The following is a 20,391-nucleotide window of genomic DNA, read 5'->3' as shown; positions in this document are numbered from 1 at the left end:
AGCGGTGCTTGCCAGCCGCGGGCGGCTGAAGCGCCCTGCCGCCATCTTGGCTACCGCCTGTCCCGCGAGGGAGCCGGGAGCTGCTCTTTCTCGCCTGTCATCTTATCCTGGGTAGTCCCGCCGGAGGGAGAGCGGGGCCAGACCCGCTTGTGACGGCGAGTCCTCGCGCGGGCCGCGGGCGCTGCCCGGCGTTGGCACGACCTTGCCGCGGCGGTGAGGGGCAGAGCTGGCGAGGAGCCGGGCCGGGCCGGGCCGGCTTCTCTGGCCCTCGCCCGGGCGGGACGGGGGAACGGGACCGCGGGCGGTGAAACACGTGGGGCCTTTTCCCCCCGCAGAGCTGCAAACCTGTCAGTTTTCCTGCGAGGGGGTTCGGCTCTTGCTGTCAAGTTACCCTTTTGTGATTTTGTTGTTATATGATACATACGAAGTGGGGGAAAACTTGCCAAAACCTTCCCAGTGCACATTTAAGTATGCACATTGGTGCCTTCCTTTCTTTTCATTGATGTTTTCACTAGAGTTAAACTTTGAATCGTCAGGAACCACGTTTTGAATTAACGTAGCAGGTTAACATGCAAGCTAAGCTGTGTGTACTTGTTAAGAAGCAGCTTAAGTTATACTGTTTCTTCTCATCTGATTTCCCTAATGGATCAGCCTAATTTCTTTGAAAGAGAGGAAGTTTTACTTTCAGTTTATGTTATGTATATTTCACATACACAGTGTAAGTGATCAGCACTTTGGGATTTGCAGAAATTTCAGACTGACTATCAAGAAATGAAGGTTAGGACGTCATGTGTTGGACTGCGAAATCTTCTCCAAGGCCTGAGCTTCAGTGTCAGATACTACTCTAAGCATAACCATCTTCAAACAATATGTCTTTATAGTAAAATAAAACAAAAAAAAAGCCACATCCTGGACTGTTCAGGAAGTACGTGCATGCACAGGACTGTTCCGCCTGGAAGCTTCCTGCCATGGAGATTCTTTTCCTGCAAGGTATGCTGTTTAAGTATAGACTTAATGTCAGCAACCACCTTGGTACATCTGTTAAGGAAGCCAGCCATATTTTTCAAATATCAAGGAAACGCACTTTTCCTAAAAGGTTTGAAGCAGGGGATAAATACTAGGATTTCAGTTATGTTCAAAGACACATACCGTTGTTCGACTTTCCTATACTGTTTTGCTGTAGAGCTGCATTTTGGTTGATTTTCCTGCTGTAGCAATTTTTAAAAAAATGGTATCTTCCAGAAAGACTCAGATAAAGTGTCAGGAGAAAACGTCAGGGAGAGATCAGCTGGTGTAGAGGCAAGGTGTCCAAACTGATGACACCAGACTTAACCACTGTGAGCTGGCTCAACAAAACTTGACCTTTTCTGTGCTGACCAGTAAGTCATAGTTTGCACCATATTAAATACTAGAATATTCTATTGACTCCTTATAATTGTATTCACATGTGATAAACTGTACTTTAAAAGGTACTTGGATTTATTTCTGTAAGTAAATATTGTGTAAATCGGTGGCACTGTATTATGCACAGAGTCAGAAAATGGCCTGAAATAATTTCAGGTCTTCTGTTCCTGTGTTTCTAATACAGAATTTGCTAAAGGTGTTATAAAAGCTTACTGCAGTATGACAGCCTGTAAACTGATTTATATGTGCAATGCATAAGTACTGTTAAAAAGGATTGGTGTTTTGGTTTATTTTATCTTAAACATGTTTTCAAATGGATGTGTGGTTGTTCTAAAATTGTTTCAAGTTGACATTGTTTCTTCAAAGGTCATCTTGTAACCCTCTTATTTCTAACCATAATATAAACAGTTCCTAAGTCTGCCTCTGAAATGTAAACAAACGTTTCAAGGAAAACATAGGAAGTCTTGATGGATGAGAACCGTGTGGTTCTGCCTATTCATTGGCAGTTCAGTAACACAGTTACAAATGCTGGTCTATGACACTGGTTCCAGAATACAAACAGGTGGTTGTCACCTGAAAGGAAGCTGTACCTGTTTGCTTTGAAGCGAATGTTTGCAAACTGATTGTCACTGAGATCCTCTGCTATCCTCAAAATCTTTCTACATTACTTTTTTCCCAGGCAGGGAGGTGTACAGTAACTCTAATATATACCTACAGCGTGGCCACCAGTTCTATATAATATTCCCAAATAAGTACAATGGAAACTGTTCAAAACAAAAGGAGGGGAATCATCAAAAGATTGATAACGTGTGGAACTAGCCAAAAAAAAGTTGTGAATGTTAAAATTTTGCATAGGCACAAGGAGACATGATACATGTATGTGAAAGAGACTTTTTAAATATCCAGAAACCACATTCAGCTCAGGGAAATTCCTGAGCTAAAATCATTGAAGGCTGGGGGAAATACCTGTTGCGGAATATCGTCTGTGCTTGTTGCATTCTTATGTTTTCCTAAGTAACCATTTGTGGCCACTGTGGGGTTTTTGTTTGCTTCTGGTTTGGGGAACGGTGTTTTCTGACAGCAATTTTTCCACTGACTGGGGAGAGGGTGGTACAACTAACACATCCTGCAATTTCTTTACCTTCACCAATTACACAGTTGTTCCAGAGCTTCTCTAAGGGCTTTCACAGTTTCTTTGACTTCTGCTTCTGATTTGATATACTAGGCTAGAGGGATCGTTGGTCTGAATCAGTAATGAACACTCATATGCTCTCATTAATGATGTGGTTTACGTTCATAGGGAGTTTGGTAACTGGAGCAGATAGTTTCTCCTCCTTTCAAAGTCTACTCATAACAGTCACATTTTAGATCTCATGCATTTGTGAAGACAAACCAGGAACAAACCAACAGTTCTTGATGCAAAGTGAGGATCGGCTGAAAAGTATATGCTCCTTTTTAAGTATAGACACATTCACATAATACACTGAATGTTATAAAATGCTACTTTGTGTGATCTATGTACTATTATGTACTGTAATAGATGTTGTTAAGCTTATTATTTGAACAAATGAGATTTTATAGCAAGCAAAAAGAAGTAGCATTGTGCTAACAATTTGAACACATTTTAAACATTTTTACAAGAGAAGAGAGCTTTGTTGGCAATGAGGTAGCAGTAGTCTGCTCATGGATCATGGAAAACCAGCTCCTTAAGCTTAATCCTGATAAAATTGTTGCAGAACCCGTATCAGTTCACTGCTTCACTTCATTCTGCGCCTTATGAACATTTATAATAACGCTTTTGAGGAGCTAGAGCAAGAACTTGAACAAGCTGTTAGGACTCTTCACTGGGTAAAAAACTGGCTGGACGGCTGAGCCCAGAGAGTCGTGGTGAATGGAGTGAAATCCTGTTGGCGGCCGGTCACAAGCGGAGTCCCCCAGGGCTCAGTTTTGGGACCGGTGTTCTTTAATATATTAATCGATGATCTGGATGAGGGGATCGAGTGCTCCCTCAGCAAGTTTGCAGATGACACCAAGTTGGGTGGGAGTGTTGATCTGCTTGAGGGTAGGAAGGCTCTGCAGAGGGATCTGGACAGGCTGGATCGATGGGCCCAGGCCAATGGTATGAGGTTCAACAAGGCCAAGTGCCGGGTCCTGCACTTGGGTCACAACAACCCCATGCCACACTACAGGCTTGGGGACAAGTGGCTGGAAAGCTCCCCCGCAGAAAAGGACCTGGGGGTGTTGGTCGACAGCCAGCTGAATATGAGCCAGCAGTGTGCCCAGGTGGCCAAGAAGGCCAACGGCATCCTGGCCTGTATCAGAAACTGTGGCCAGCAGGACCAGGGAGGTGATCGTGCCCCTGTACTCGGTGCTGGTGAGGCCGCACCTCGAACACTATGTTCAGTTTTGGGCCCCTCACTACAAGAAGGACATGGAGGTGCTGGAGCGTGTCCAGAGAAGGGCGACGAAGCTGGTGAGGTGTCTGGAGCACAAGTCTTATGAGGAGCGGCTGAGGGAACTGGGGTTGTTCAGTCTGGAGAAGAGGAGGCTGAGGGGAGACCTCATCGCTCTCTACAATTACCTGAAAGGGGGTTGCAGAGAGGTGGGTGTTGGTCTCTTCTCCCAAGTGACGAGTGACAGGACAAGAGGAAATGGCCTCAAGTTGCACCAGGGGAGGTTCAGGCTGGATATTAGGAAAAATTTCTTTCCTGAGAGAGTGGTGAGACACTGGAATAAGCTGCCCAGGGAAGTGGTGGAGTCACCCTCCCTGGAGGTGTTCAAGGAACGTGTGGACGAGGCATTGTGGGACATGGTTTAATGGGCATGGTGGTGTTAGTTGATGGTTGGACTTGATGATCTTACAGGTGTTTTCCAACCTTAGTGATTCTGTGTGATTCTGTGACTCCTAGGTACAGGGACAGAGATGTGGGCCGCATTGTTTTCTAGGAAAGGAAATGCGAAGTGATAAGACAGAAAAATTATGAGAAAACACCTGAGAAAAGGAAAAATAACAGAATTCCAGAAAAAAACCCTAAAAAATAGTTCTAGAACAAGAACAAACATATTTACAAATAATCGATTAAGAGCATACATTAATAGTACCATACATTTTGAAGAGAAGACCTCAATAAATGTGTTAAGTAAAGCACATTTGATAACACCTCTCTAAAAGATCAGGAAGAATTGAAAAGAAAAACTAATTCCAACTGTGGTTTTTCTTTTTAATGGCGTGTACTATTGTAATAATGCAAAGTTAGTTTTGGGTCTGTAGTTCAGGAAATACCATTATAGCCTCAATATATTCATATTGGAGTACAGAGTGCTGGCTTGTAGCCATTGTTGTCTTTCCTTACTTAGCAGGAAGGAACAAAAATCCCTTCCAAAAGGAAGCAAAATGCATCCATAATAACATCAGAGCTTTTGTACAAGAATCTTCTGAAATCAGAGCAGGAAAACTGGAATGACATTTCAGCAAGATACAAAGCTATGACAAAAAGAATCAAGGAAAAATTAGAAGAATTGCACAAAAAGTATACATTCAATTTGGGAAGCCTAAGGGTAAGTGGCAAAAAATACAAACGTTTCTCATTACTGAGTACAAATAAAAGGCAGTGAAGCCATTCCTCCTGTAAAATGCTGTTTTACCGATTATCTTATGATGGTAGTTTTGAGTTTTGAATATTTTAATAATTGTGGATAGTAACAGCATGTGTTTAGAACAGTTTATGCCTGTTATGATAGTGTATTTACCTTAATTTCACCACAGGCAAAAGCAAGTAGAGATACAATAATCATCTGACTTTTTGATAAAGAATACAAGACACTGTAAGTTACAAGAGCAATTGCAGATGATCTGAGCCTTTTGTAAATTTAGAGCAGGTATAGGTAGCTTAAGCACCCTAACTTTCAAAGAACCTTTCTGATGTGTGCAATTCCTTCTTTAGTATGAAATGTATGTGCTATATTCTGTCATTTGTGTATGTTACAATTGTGTTCTACATAACAATTATTGAATATAGGGATTCTAAGGAAGTAGTCTAACTGTATGTTGGACTTGAAACATGTTTGTTTTGTATTGAACAGAGCAGGTTTGGAGAGAATGTGTACTTTGAAGAGAATGGCTGCATATTTCTTTCAAAAGCAGATGATGGTAAGGGATTTTTCTTTGTAACATGGTACAATTGTTAAAAATGTCGTACGTATATCACTTAGTGTACTCTTCTTACATTAAAGCTTAATTGCTCTGTTTCTTAAAATAACTAAAAATACTTACATAAAATTCTTTAATGATTGATTAATTCTAGAATCCTGAATCTGAAAAGGTGAGGTGAAGGGAGTTAGGGAATAGTATATACTGATACTAAGGCAAGTTTCTGGAAAGAGAGAAGTCACTTCTTTTTGGAGCCCTAACTTAACATTTCGAAAAAGGAAAAGCACGTTCATGCTTTTTTATTTTTGAGGGGGTGGGAAAAAAAAGATTTACTAATTGTATTTAGTAAAAACAACTGTGCTTTAGGTATCTGAACTTTAAAATTTAATACGTTTACTAGATGCAAAAATCTACACTTTAAAAATATTTTTAATAAAAATGACAAAGACTTTTTTTTCCTGGAACTGTAATTTTTTGTTTATTTTTACAAAATGCATTTGCAAATATCTTGCAAGACAAATATTTGGGGTTAATAAATTCCAGTAGTATGCTTGTGAATGTTGCAGGCAGACTTGTTAAATGCAGGCATTAAGAACTGCTGTTCATTTTGACAGTGCCTTAATTACAGGATTTTTTTGCTATCTCTTTTTTTTATGTAGTAGATGAAGGAAATGTTCACATTTTATTCAGTGCTGAAGATCTTGGCTTTTCTGATGCCTTTATTCAACGGATCAGAATTTCACCAGATCAGAGATACATGGCTGTTGGCTTAAAAAGTGAAAATTCTGAAGAGGCAACCTGTGTTACTATGAAACTTGGTAATTTTCCTGTCGTGGAAAAAGTAATTCCAAGTGTATTTAGTTTTGGTAAGTTGTTTATATATATCCTGTGGATCACACCAGCTTTCAACACAACATTTCTATTAGTTTACAAATAATACTAAAATATTTTAAAAAAGGAAGCAACATTTTTAGATTTAATCCTTATAGCTGTCAAATTGTTTCTTATTTAAGATTTCTTCCACACTGCACAAGTACAAGTTATCTAATGTGGATGAAAGTGACTGCTTTCATGATAGAAGTTTTCCTTCATTGTAAAAGCAAGCATTTTTTCATGTTTGAACAGTCATGCATATCATTATTTTTATTTAATTCAATATGCTTATTTAAAAATGTACTGACATAACTGTTTTCAATGTAAAGATCTTTTTGATAAAATGTTCTAGTTATTAAACCCTTACAGCTACAACGGAAGTCACTCATAGCTGTAGGCACTTAGCTTCGCTAAAAAGTGCGCAAGTGCTATCTACGATTAAGTATTGGCTGAAATTTCAACTGGACTCTAGGCTGTGGGTCACTATTCAGAGCCCAAAGAAGTCAGTCAGGCCTTGAGTCAATTCTTTCAGAACAGATTACAGAGCTTTACATTGCTATTAAAATAAGCAGAGGTAAAGTGAAATGAATGGGAAATCTTTATTTTTTTATGGTATTTTAAAGAATATAGCAAAAAGAGTGCAATAGTGTGGATACAGTGTTCCACATCTTGTATTTTGGATTATATTGTTAGATGTCATCAAGTATATCTAATGCAGTAAGCAGTTTACCTGGGCAGGGCAAGAATTTAAAACTCTGGGTAAAACTTCCTAGTTACAAAAATGAACAGTAGCAAGAATTTAATGTTGTGTTTGCACAATTGAAGTTTATAATGCCTGTTGAAAACCAGGCCTGAAAATTTGCCAGCGACATTTTTCACTCTACTTGATTTGAACACATATCTAGGTTTTTCTGGAAGTATCAGTACATTTAAGAAACCAACTCCCTGTTGCCTACATAGGTGTGACAGATAAGAAGAGTAAAAAAAATGAGTATCAGAATGGTACAGATTATACCCATTTTGTAAACTTACTCACGTGTAAGTGAGGTACAGAGTAATTTGACTGGATCAGTCAGATTACTAAACTTCAGAGTAGCAAGGTTCCTACATTTATACGTTTCTAATGTTGGTGAACACATGTACAAGCATAGAAAATGAGAATTTTTATCTCAGCAGTACCCATGGGGCACATGCATAATCTCTTTTCTCTAAATGGTTTGCATGCAGTCACATGCAGTGGTGCAGCGCTCATACCCTCTTTATTATGTTGCTGGCTCCATATAAACCTCTGTTTCTCTGCTCAGTTTTAAACAGCCACACATCATCTATTTTCCTGTTACCTCCAGAACCCCCAACAGGGTCAAGAGCTTCCTTTTCCTGGAGCGTTGTCCTCTGGCTTTTTTTTTAAAATATATTATGAGATTCTTGTTCTGTGGGATTCAGAGAAAACATGGAAAAATCTCTTTGTGGCTTACCCCAGCCTCTGGGATGTAGAAGTGCTGTCCTCAGTTCCATGTCAGCTGCAACCCACCTTTTTTAGCATTGGGTCCAGTGTTCATGGAGCTCCATTTTCTCTCAGTAATAGTACATACTGTTCCAAACTTGATATGCATTTGTCTTTTTTCCAGAATGGGCTACAAATGATGTTCTGTATTACACAAGTCAGAAGAACCTTAAATGCCAGAATGTGTTTATGACCACTTTCACTAATCAGAAACGTACTAAGTTAGTTTATACAGAACACGATGCAAGGTAATACCCAAAATATAACAAGTCCTTTACATATGCTAGAGTATTTTATATGTAAAATGTAACTGGTTTGGAAAGCACATGCTTCCATATCCTATTCCAAATGATAAAAGGCATTTTTAAGTTGTGTTCTGCTGTCAGTAGTGCCTTACGCAGTCTGAGAATGTGCTCTGCTCTCCTCTTGATATGTGATCAACAGAGATTTAACTTCCCTGTCTTACCTCACGAGTTCAGCTGAGTTTATAAATGTCAAGGTCACTCTCAGGTCAGGGTGTCCTTTAATGAATGTGTGACAGTTCCATACAGGGTAAATCAGACTGTGGATTTCATTTTGTTTTCTCTGGTATTGATGTCTGATACATCTTTTAAAAAACATAGAAGTTCAGGCTAATCCTTGCTCTGGGTAATGGATGAGCAAAATCATTACAGCATTCCCAGAGACAGAACTATTGTTGACTGAATACCCTCTCAATAACCTTTCTTTAAGCAGTGGTTTAAGAAGACAAGAAGGCTCTTGCCAAATTGAGTGCAGAACTAGTTTTTCAGCCATGTGGCATGTGGTAGATGATTTATACAGCATTCCATAAATGTTTGTGATTATTCTTAATTCAAGTTCTTAATTCAGTAAGAATTAATTAATTCATTATTCTTAATTCAGTAAAGAAATTTCAAGTATACTTTCATCTAAAAAAACAGAAAAAAATCTGCACTTGAGATGGAGTAAATAAGATCCTTTTGTTCCAGCTGCATTTGATGCATACTTTTGGAAAATCAAGTTGCACTGACCTGACACTTCCCCACAGGGAAACTGTTGGCATAATTCTGAAGGTCATAGTCATTACAGTAAATCTACTAGAAACTTACTCTAAAGGTTCATGGGCTATTGCAGCTCATAACTGAACTCACTTGTTCATTGGAGATGGCAAGACATTCTTTTATACTGCCACTGAGCCGTTCCATTCTACATCTCACCAGCTCTTTTAGGTTCAATCAAATATATATTTTTTTTAGAAGCTGAAAATTTCTTGGCTTCCTTAAAAAGAAAAAAAGCTACAAAGACAAAAATTTGCAATATCAAGGTCAGAGTCCTTGGGGAGAAGCATAACCTGCATTTCAGCTTGACTCTCTTAGAGGTAAGGTCAACAGAGCTGAACTATTGGAATCTCTGCTGAATGCAGTTGCCACGCTCTCGCCAAATTCGTGTGTATTAGAGAGGCAGGAGGCTGATTCCTTGCAGACTTTAGATCCCCCGCTCTGCCTGTCCTCCTAAAGATATCAAAAGGGTGCAATTAGAAGAAACAGTAGTAACAAAAAAATTGGAATTCCTCCACCTGCAAATAAGTAAAGGCTCTGAAAATGCTATCTAAAGCATCCTTTCCTTCACCAGTCAAATATTTTGAAGCCTAGAGGGATCATTATTGCAGTCATGTATCTGATCTGTATAATGCAGATTATGGTACTCAACCCTGCAATTTCTTGATGAAGTCTTCTGGATCTTTGTGTTGGATAGTTTTGCTTTTAGAGACAAGCAGTCTTAAAGATTCGAAATGGCAAAGAAAGTGCTATGTCCCAAGATGTGACATTCCAATTAATTAGGATGACTCACAGAAATTTGAATGTGAATTTCAGCCTGAACTTGTCTAATATTAGCATCCAGCCACTGGTTATCATTTTATTTTCTGTTTCTAGATTTTAGAAGCATTTAAAACCAGTAGATAGCTCCTAGTTTCTTAGTTCCAGAACCAGCTCCTCGTTTCCAGCTTTATTACTGCAACGCTGTCTGTCTTGTCTCATGTAGGCCTCTGTACTTTTTTTAAAAATAGTCTTTTTTGTCTTAACTTGCTTCAGAAAAATTTAGGTCAGGAACCCTTGGGCTTTTTATCAATTTATCTTTATAATAGCTCCTACTTTTCTTTTGTTATTGCTGTTCCCACAGGATGTCCTTTACTAATTTCAATTTAATTATCCATTACTACTTTTTATTGAGCTCGTAACCCTATTTTAAAAAAAAAGTTCTATGTTTTGCCTGAATTTTAAAGCCTATATACATCAATGAGCTTCCAGTCTATCACAGTGATGCAAAAAAATGGATTCAGTTAGGTAACAACTGAACTGCTTTCCTTGCAGATTTCAGGTTCCACACACAATATTGTGGGGTTTTGAATCCCAGGATAAATACAGCAGGAGTGGGTTTGGGAACCAAGTAGTCTGGAATTTTTCCAGCCTACTTACAGGCATGCTGTTTCTCACCTTGCAGATGGAAGCCCATGATTCTGAAACAAGCGATGTATTTTCAAAATACTAATAAAGTTTAAGCTTTTTAAATTATTTAATTATTCCTTACAGATTCTTTGTGGACATATATTGCACAAAAGATAGGCGTTTTCTCACTATCAACAGCAACAGCAAGACAACCTCGGAAGTTTGGCTGGTTGACTGCAGACATCCTTTTAAGTTACCTGCTCTTGTACAAGCACGAATAAAAGGCATCATTTACCACATTGAGCACAGAAATGACGAGTTATATATTCTTACTACATATGGAGAACCTGCAGAATATAAGGTAATTTTAACTGATAATAAGATTCATAGGATTCATTTAGATACCTGTTGCAGATCATATAGAAATAGTAAGGCTGGCTTTTAATTCTGTGCTTCACAGCTTACTGAAATAATTTAAGAGAATTACACAGAGAGCTGCATGGATTGAAAGACTGATAGTAGTACATGGAGTCTCACCTGTAGCATGCCAATTTGATTCTAACTCCTTTGGCAATATCAGGAAATGAGTATGCTTTAACAGTCATTTCCCCTCTATTAAAATTTAAGTTGGTGGTCTCAATCTGTATAACCAAACCACCTACAGTTCTGCTGGCCATACTGAAAGCATTTATTGCATGAAAATCTTAATCGATGAGAACTGAACTTACTTTATCAGACGTTACTGAATTGTTCTTCCATTTTGCCAAAGTAAAGGGAGTTTAAAAACCTCCAGTTTTAGTCAGGCAAAACTCCCCAATACAAACCAGTAATTCTTCTGCAGTAAAACTGTTGCATGAGATCACCTATATGTCTGTATAACTCATTTGTAACTCTTACTACATCGTAGTAATGCAAGGTTATTTTTTGTTTTTTATAGTTGATGAAGGCACCAGTATCTTCCAGAGGCATGGAGAACTGGCAGTTAGTTTATGCACTGGGAGAGAAAACCAAGCTAGTAGACCTGGAGATGTTCAGTGATCACTGCGTTATGTTCCTGAAGAATGCTGGTCATCTTTACTTAAATGTGATTTCTTTTGTTTCACATTCAGTTCAGTCAATAAAGGTATGTTTTAGCTTGGCTTAAGCAGCATAATATTTTTCCAGCACTATTTAATTTTTTTTAACGTAACATTAGAATGAAAGCAAAGATAAATTCCAAGAGTAGAAGTGGTTGGGAAACTATAATACTGCCAAGTTTGTCATTATGACTAATTGTATTACTTGTGGCTGTTCTTCAGGATTTCATGTGGTGGCTTATTGTAGCACTTAGAAAGTTAGAGAGCAGCTATCCTTCAATTTATTACTGTCAAGCTCTTTACAATACAGCTGATTTCTAATGTAAAATAAGACTTGATTTCCTAAACACTCTTAGTTTTTACTGGGCCTATTTTTGATTACACTCATCAGTGTCAGCAAGGAAGTAAGCCTGGCTCTCCCACAGAGGAAATACTAGAACATTCAGAAGACAAACATGGACACTGTCCCATAATAAATGGGGAGGGTTGATATTGCAGTACAATTTGTGCAAAGTATTTCTTCCCTTCTCTAGCTGTTTCTAAATACTTGTGGATTAAAAACAAAGAAGTGATTCAATTCAAAACCATGATTTCTGGAGACCATTCAGAAGAAATACTTAATTGATTTGTTTGCCTGAAAAAATGCAGTTTGAACTACTTGCAAGTTTATTGCAACAATCTGCCAGTGCTGCATTCTGTAAAACTGCTACAGAAAAAGGTTTTCAACAAAGTACACCGTATGGTCTCTGAAACCTTCATTTTTGAAAATGGTCGTAGTTTATTTATTCAGAAAGTGTCTGCAGTTACTCTGGAGAATTTGGACATTTGCTGCCATTTCAGAAGTCTCTAGCAACCTAACCCAAGTAAGTAGTGGCCTGGCAGAGGGTTTGACTATGTCCCTGCTGCTCTCAAAGAATGAATCTTGATTTCTTTTATTCTTAGCAGAGTTAAAAATCTTAAATATAATAGTAGTAAGTGTCTGAAATTGAATGTGCCAGGAAAAGGTTTTGTTCTTCACAATGGCTGGCACTAGGAACAAAGTTAAGAGGCAGGGGTTTTCAGTGGCCTAGCATTATTGAGCTAACTCACAGCAAAAGCGTAACAACTGACATGGACTTGGCTGTATAACATGTTGAAGTAGGACTGGAAATCAGAGGGGAAATAGGATCTAAAAAATAAAAACAATGCAGAATCATTTCAAAAACTGTTTTAATTTAAAAAAAATCTGCACTAATGCCCATTTTAAACTGAATTTAGATTTATTTTTCTTTTTTATTTCATTGTTGAGCTTTATCCAATGGCCTTAGGGGAAAAGTCTGCCAAAGTCTTTCACTTTTTGACTGTTTCATTACTGAATTTAAAAGAAATGCAGATTGTGCTACATACAAAATGAAGATAATTAGCTTGATATTCAAAATCTTATCCTATGAGAGACACGCTAGGCAAAATTTATAGAAGCAGTGTAAGGGTCTCACTTGAAATGCCATGTTTTCTCAGCTACCTACGTGGGCCTGTGAATTTGAATTGGAATCTCACCCTGAACATACCACCAGCACTTGCTATTTTCAGCTCACCTCGCCAGTACACCCCCCTAAGCGTTTTGCATATTCATTTAAAGAAAATAATCTCATTGAACAAGCTGTGCAAGAGGTACCAATTATTACGAATTGTCACACTACACGTTTACTAGCTAAAAGCAAGGTAAGATTTTACAGTCCTTTTCCCATTCCCTTTATTCTTCTCTTCCTCCCCACCCATTTAAAGAAAATGCATTTAGCAGGGAATAGAGATTAAAAAATGTAAAGAACAGTTGGTGCTATAGTTACTAAACAGTGGGTGTTTTCTTCAGTGGTATATAGAAGAACAAGAAAGAGTCGTGATAAGAATTTTTTTCCATTAACCTGGGTATGCTAGAGGAGATAACAGTACACGATGACGCAAGAATCTTAGTATAGTATAAAACTTAGAATTGCTAGTTGATGTATGGTGTCATACTCTTCATGATAAATGAAAAATACGCCAGCTGTTGAAAAGAACACCCCACAACCAGCTGCATGGTATAGATCAAGAAAGGAAAGTTTTAACTGCCTGAGTTTAAAAAATTGGAGATGTTAATAAAGAGTTTGTGCTGCAGTTAAGTGGTAAACTATTTTGTTAATAATAGATATTCTTGGTATTAAAGGGGGAAGGAAGACTTGGGTGCGTTGGTAGTTTAAAAACTCCTCAGGTGTTGCACTTAAATGAATTTTATACTCTGCATCCGAAAGCCTACGCAGCAGAGGTTCAGTCTCTTGCTTTATTTTTCAAGAGTGCTTTGTACATTAAGTGAAAAAAATTACTGTAATCAAAAAAACACATTTTAAAATAAATAATTGACGTTTTCATTGCTGTGTGTCATTGAGATTTCTGAAATGTCCTTTATCGTAAAATACTCCTTCATTTCCAGGATGAAACTTTGGTGCCAATTACAGTTTTTCATAATACGAATTCTGAAGAGCTACACAGGAAACCACTTCTAGTTCATGTATATGGAGCTTATGGCATAGATTTGAACATGAGCTTTAAAGAAGAGAAGCTGATGTTAATTGAAGAGGGTTGGATATTAGCATATTGCCATGTTAGGTAAGTCATATTAAATAGAATTAAGATTTTAAGCTGTGGGATATATGGATACTTTTAAAGTAGGGTTTTTTTCCTTGTTGTTAAAATTTAACCTCAGGGGAAAAAAAATATACTTCTAAGACCACATACTGCATTTAGGTTTCTTAAATCAACAGGATGGTTGTATGTAACTTTTAATCCTCTGAAGTCTCATGACTTCTTGTCTCATCTTTACTCAAGAAAAATTCTGATAACACATTCAAATTGCAATGACATGCTACCTCCCTCTTCTTCTGAGGGCATTGTGTACTAATGTTCAGTCTGTGTCTTCTGAAAGGCTTTTGCATTCTACAGCAACAACTAAGCATTTAACCTGCATCCCTTGTTCTTTTATTGGCTAAATCCTCTGTCTCCAGTTTGGCTACAAATCTACTAGTTCTGTAAAACCACTAGGTACAATAGGCTTCACATTTTCATCAAGATAATAATTCAGTAGGTAAAGATGATAACAAAAGAATCAATCACTTTAGGGAAGGGAAGGGGGAGAATGAGCAATTGTTTGAAATAGCAGTTCCAAAACAAATTCAGCATATGAATATATTCAGTCTGCTGTATTCAATGGCAAGCATTGTGCTGTTCTTCCTCCCACCCCTCTTAAGATACAACTCAGTCCTCGATGAAGATGGATTCTTCATCCAAAGATGAAGACTTTTGGCAGACTAATCAGTTAATTCTTGAAACCTGAATAAGGAAACTTCAGGTGGCTTAGAACAGAAATTGTGGTTGCATAGAAAGGAATATAAATAAATTTTAAAATTCTGTATTACAAAAGTAACATTTCAAGTAGTACTGAAAATTCACAAATTGGGAAAAAACCCCTTTTTAACAGTCTCAAAATTTAAGCTACACAAGACAAATCCTGAGAGCCTCAGTGTGGAGCTGAGAAATACTATTTTACTGTTTTTAATAAATGCTAGCATTAGTGATACAAGTATTGAAAGTGGTTTAATTATTTTAATAGCTTCCTGTATAAAAAGATAATATTAGTGTCTGATTTTGTATTGCCTGCAATGACAGTGTCATTTCCTAAAGCGGTGCTTCTCCTGTGAGTTCCAGGACACAAACAGAGGACACAAGGGCATGGAGTGCCCTTATGCAGTTAGGTTTTTCACCAATCACCACATGGATTTTTGTTGTTTGCATGTTGTGTATTTTAGCCATAAAGGAGAGGGTAAAGACAAGACTCGAGAAAGGAGTTAATTGGGAAGGCTAACTATGTTTTTGCAGTTCTGTGGCTGCTGCTGTCCTTTGACTATTTGAAGCTTTGCCGTGTAACGTTTTCCAAAGAGACTCCAACTTGAATTGTTTTGAATTTCAGGGGTGGAGGAGAGCTAGGCCTTAGCTGGCACAAAGATGGATGTCAGCATAATAAACTCAAAGGTCTCCATGACCTTAAGGCTTGCATCATGCTGCTGCACGAACTGGGATTTTCTCAGCCAAAATACACAGCGCTAGCAGCTGCTAGTGCTGGAGGAGTTCTTGCAGGGGGCCTGTGCAACACTGATCCAGAACTTATCAGAGCCGTGGTTTTACAGGTGAGGTGCTGCAGACCTTTTATGGATTATGATATTGAAATGTATTTTCTAACCAGTTTCAGAATTGGAAACACTCCAATTCAGAATTCACTTTCCTTATTTGTTTGAGAAAACCTTGACATAGGCATTTGAGGTCCTGTGTCCTATTTGCCAACTTTTTTTTTTCTAAGGCTCCTTTCGTAGATGTTCTAAATACAATGATGAAAACTTGTCTGCCACTGACAATTGAAGAACAGGAAGAATGGGGAAATCCATTAGCAGATGAAAAATGTATGAAGTATATCAAAAGCTATTGTCCATACCAGAATATTAAGCCACAGGTAAAACTATGCTTTCTATGTGGAATACTACAGTAAAGTGCTTAAAGTGCTTTAAAACCCAGTATTTTAGAATTGTCTTAGCTGCTGCTTTGTGTTAAAATGAATCATTAATACAAATATAAACTATTTCAGTAATAATCTAAGCAATATTTGGAGTCATAAGTGACTACTGAAATTAACCAAATGCCTTCTCCTAAAATAATCAATATATTTCAAAAACTGCTTTTGTTATAGGACTGCCAGGAAGTAATAGATTATTCTATCCTATAACAAACCTCAACATGTAAAATACCTTCTCCTTTTGTGGGGGGTTTCTGTTCTGCTGGGTTTTGCAGAGTCTGTCACAGGAGGAAGGAGGTATTTTCCACTGATTAAATGCCTTTTCAGAGGCAAATAATGAAATGGAAAAGGAGCTATAGCTTTGACATTGTCATCTCAGAGGAATTCTTTTTTTCAAGTAATGTGTTAGCTGTGTTGCATAGCTTCATTAGGTAAAATCTTACTATATAAAAACAACTACTTTTTACGTGTAGAAAGATTGCAAAAGTGAACCTCAACTGCTGTTCTAAGGTGAGCTATTCCATGACTATTACTCCCCTTTTTTGGTAATCATCAGCAAGCAGACATGTATGAGACCTTTACCAGTGGGGAGAGGATGCTTTTGATTACTTTTGCAAGTAGATGATCCCCTAATATGAAGTATTTTTTCAGACCAAAATACTTTTTGCAGTTAAGAGTGATAACAGTGGTTTTTTAAGAGCAGGTAATTATGTAATAGATGTGGTTTTAGACAAACCATAACAAGTAGTACAGTAAGATAAATAGAGAAGAATTTGTTACTCTATGAGAAAAGTAAGTTGTCAAGTATTTAACTGGGTTTGTTTTTTTAATCTCAGTGTTATCCTTCAGTATTTATCACGGCATATGAAAGTGATCAACGGATACCCCTAACAGGAGTTTTACGATATGTTCAGAAACTTAGGAAGGCTGCACTGGATCATGCCAGCAGAACAAGTAAGAAAGGTAAGAATATTACAGATACATGGAGTTAACTAAACCAGAATAGTAGCAGTCATGTAATTAAACATCATAGTGATTGACTCCTCCTCCTTAAAAGGCATTCATTTGTAAAATATGATCCAGTATCTAAAGCTCTGAAGTCATTTCTGTTCTCTGCAAAGATGAGATGTGCAGTCATACTGACAGATAAACCTCAGCTTCTAAGACACACTCTCCAGAGCCTTAAGAGGCGGCAGGTCTCTCTGTATTGTAGACCTACCTGAAAATAGTTAAACCCATATGTGTTAATTAATAGTGACAAACCACAACAGGCTCAGGAAACCCTCTGAGATGAAAAAAAAAAATGAAGGCTCGGAGAATATAAGTTGTGCTCAGTCTTTCCTGGGCCTCAACATACAGCAACTGTTAGAGAGGGCTAGGTGAACCCATGCTGTCTAGTCCAGCTACTGATACAGTCAGACTGCAGTTCTCAACAACACATGGATAAAAATCTTATTTTTGCTGCTCTATAAAAACCTGCTTTTCCCAGTTTGCTGAAACTGCAGGTGTTAGTCCAAGTTAGAATGACAACAGTGCCAAGGCATAGACGCTTTTATGCCTGAAACTTAATACTAGCTTTGGGACTGTTTCCAGCAAAAGGTATATTCAAGCCTTATTATTTTCTAGTACCATCTAATCTGGGGAGAGGCTTTTACCATCAATACCAAAACAGATCTTGAATTAGCTTTTCTAAATTTCATTATGCCCCTTCTCTGCTAGCAGCACAACTGCAATGGTTGAGAAAGGGTAGCAGATGCTGCAATTGCTGTTGCGGTCTTTGGTCAGAAAGGAAAAAGCACGTCTTTCCAAAAAGACTCAGAGGGAGAACAAGCACTCTAAACATATAAACATTTTTCAAATACATAGTTAATAGAAATACAAATGGTTCATCCAGGAAGCCCCTATAAGATTTTTTTTTTTCTTAAGTAACAACAGAAATTCTGTCAGGACAGAAGGCAGAACTATCTATCCCTAAAGAACTCACATCTCCACTTACCTTTTTCCTCATTCATTCAATGTCAAGTGATCACTAGCTTCACTGTTCCAGGAAATTGGATCCCTAGTATCATCTTAGACGTCCAGGCAAATGGCAGTCATTGTGATTCATCTTGGGAGGATTCACTGAATGAGGTATGCTCCCTTTACTGCCCACATCCATAACATGTTGGAGGGAGGTGTCCCCTCGATCGATACTTCAATCTCAGTAGCTCATGCAGTCATTGAATGTAATCTTTGAAGCATTAAAAGAAGAAAAAAAAAAAAAGCCTGCTGGAATTAAGGTTGCTCTTGCAACCTTTTATACATATTGCAAGAGCAACTGCTGGGTTTTTATATATATAAAACACTAGCAGTTTTTTTAATATATATAAAAAATTATATGTATATCTTTATATATTTTTATGTATATATAAAAGAGCCATTGTGCCTTAAGCCTCAAAATAGTATTAAACTCCCACTGTAATGTGCTGAGAGCTTTGAATGAAACATTCTAAGTTGTGCAAAACAGTGTTCCAGCAGGAAAAGTCTTGCTCTGTAGAGTATTAAGTGCTTAAAATTGTCATACTGGCTATTTACTTCCATATTCTTCATGAGCAAAACATATATGATGGGTTTGATCTTTACATTTTGAAATGCACGATCTGTGCTATCAAGGGACACTACTGCAATTAGGTTTCGACATCTTGCACTTTGTAGAAGCCTGCATGCTTAAATCAACATACTGCCAAGACCTGCCATATTGTTACTGATGTCTCAGACTATCACAGTTAGATACAAATTTTATTACTGTTAATTTCAACAAATCCTAGCAAATGTTATTTGGTTGTTGTGGCAGTTTTTGTCCAAATGAATTCTTTCAGGAAAAGCCCCATTCTGTCTTAGGGCAAGGTATTGCTTAGCATTAGTGTGGGAAAGGAAGAAGATTAGAATAGCTGTGCAAGGTTTATAGTGCAAAGAATTTTTTTCATTTTGTAATAAAATATTTTCATTATTTTAGGTTGCAAGACACCTCGCTTTTCTGAACAAAGAACTTGAGGAAGTATGCCATCTCCAACATCACACGAAATCCTGCAAATAGCTAATAAACACACTGACCACCTGAAGATCTTGGGGTCAGTTTTTATTTATATGAAAAGTAAACACTTTCTCCAGAGCATATCTTCTCTTGGATCCCTGCTTTATGGGCCTAAGCAGGCAAGAAATTCAATGTTGGGTGTTGCACTGGCTTACAAACATACAAACTAAGAGCTGAATTTCTCCCCTACAGAAGTAGTCGCCTGCACTAATCAATTTGTTCAGTACAGTTCTGTTCACATAAGCAAGCAGCTCTGCACTATACAAGTGGAGCTGAAACACAACGGTTGGTGCTTAAAGCCTAACATGTGAAGGCATGCACTTTGTACAGGCAGCCTTTCCAGTCTAAGGCCTCTCTTCGAACATCACTTTACACAAGGGAGTAAAACTCCCAAGAAGTATTAGATTTAAAAGTCTCTCTAGGGTCTTCTAAAACTAATTCCCATACATACATGATGATGACTATTGCCCTTCCTAGCTACATAGCAGCAATAGCGTACTGATCATACGGTGGATCACACAAACTGCAAAGAAGAAAAGGACTCGCAAGAACAGGAATTTTAGCAGAACTCTTTCATCTTGAGTAGATTCAAAATCTTGTAGTTACCTGAACTAGCCTGGTAATCTTAAAAAGGAGGTGCCAAAGTCCCTCTGGAAGACAAGTCGAATGCCCCAGAAGGAGATGCCAGAGTCTCTCCAGAGGATAAAACAAAAAATGCCCCCACTAAAGCAGCCTGATTCATAGCTTAGCTGACATCTGAGCAAGGCACAAAACTGCTACACATTGCTTCTTTAGCTAGATGCATGGTGCACACCTAGAAACAGCAACTGATACAAGCAGTTGGTGGAAAATAGGGTATGTGGCCATAAGGTCCTCCAACCAAAACGGAGTTCCCCAGATCCACCCCTGTGTCCGAAACAGACGGCCCCAAGTCAAATGCTTATCCTTCCTTTGTATCACATAAGCCACTGTAGGTGCACCAAATGCAAATCAAAGCATGTGAACAAGTGTGACATTCAGTAGAGTTGTTTCAGTTGCTTACTCTGAACTAACGTATGCACACCTCACCTCAACCTTCGGGCAGAATAAGAAAAAAGAGAATGCAAGCATACTCTAATTCAGCAGGGGCGATCAATTGGAAATACAGTCCTGAGTGTAGAATTAGACATTAACTGTATTTTGTAACTTTGAGGATAATCAGAGCTGTTAAATTTAAGAGAAGAGGTAAGCCATCACAACTTTATCAGTCTTGCTTGCTTTTATCTATTTTAACAAATACAGGACCACC

General features: G+C 38.0%; 1 protein-coding gene across 1 annotated transcript; it reads left to right on the top strand.

Moving 5' to 3' along the window:
- The first annotated feature begins 343 nt into the window (after positions 1-343).
- Positions 344-19,170, top strand: PREPL (prolyl endopeptidase like). Its single transcript, XM_059831369.1, has 14 exons — positions 344-990; positions 4,762-4,962; positions 5,488-5,554; positions 6,214-6,420; positions 8,056-8,179; positions 10,523-10,739; positions 11,316-11,501; positions 12,952-13,155; positions 13,901-14,076; positions 15,434-15,650; positions 15,821-15,970; positions 16,867-16,993; positions 18,078-18,160; positions 19,026-19,170. Exons 1-14 carry the CDS (start codon positions 772-774, stop codon positions 19,104-19,106), a joined length of 2,259 nt encoding a protein of 752 aa, XP_059687352.1. The 5' UTR covers positions 344-771; the 3' UTR covers positions 19,107-19,170.
- The last annotated feature ends 1,221 nt before the right edge of the window (positions 19,171-20,391 follow it).

The sequence above is a fragment of the Gavia stellata genome, chromosome 2 (assembly GCF_030936135.1).
Source record: "Gavia stellata isolate bGavSte3 chromosome 2, bGavSte3.hap2, whole genome shotgun sequence".
NCBI lineage: Eukaryota > Metazoa > Chordata > Aves > Gaviiformes > Gaviidae > Gavia > Gavia stellata.
This window is presented reverse-complemented; position numbering and strand designations above follow the sequence as displayed.

Excerpts from the sequence above, each read along its gene's own strand:
- PREPL (XM_059831369.1), top strand. The coding sequence starts at position 772 with ATGAAGGTTAGGACGTCATGTGTTGGACTGCGAAATCTTCTCCAAGGC. Across the intron at positions 991-4,761 it reads GGAGATTCTTTTCCTGCAAG|CAGGAAGGAACAAAAATCCC; the intron begins GTATGCTGTTTA and ends TTCCTTACTTAG. Across the intron at positions 15,651-15,820 it reads TCAGAGCCGTGGTTTTACAG|GCTCCTTTCGTAGATGTTCT; the intron begins GTGAGGTGCTGC and ends TTTTTTTCTAAG.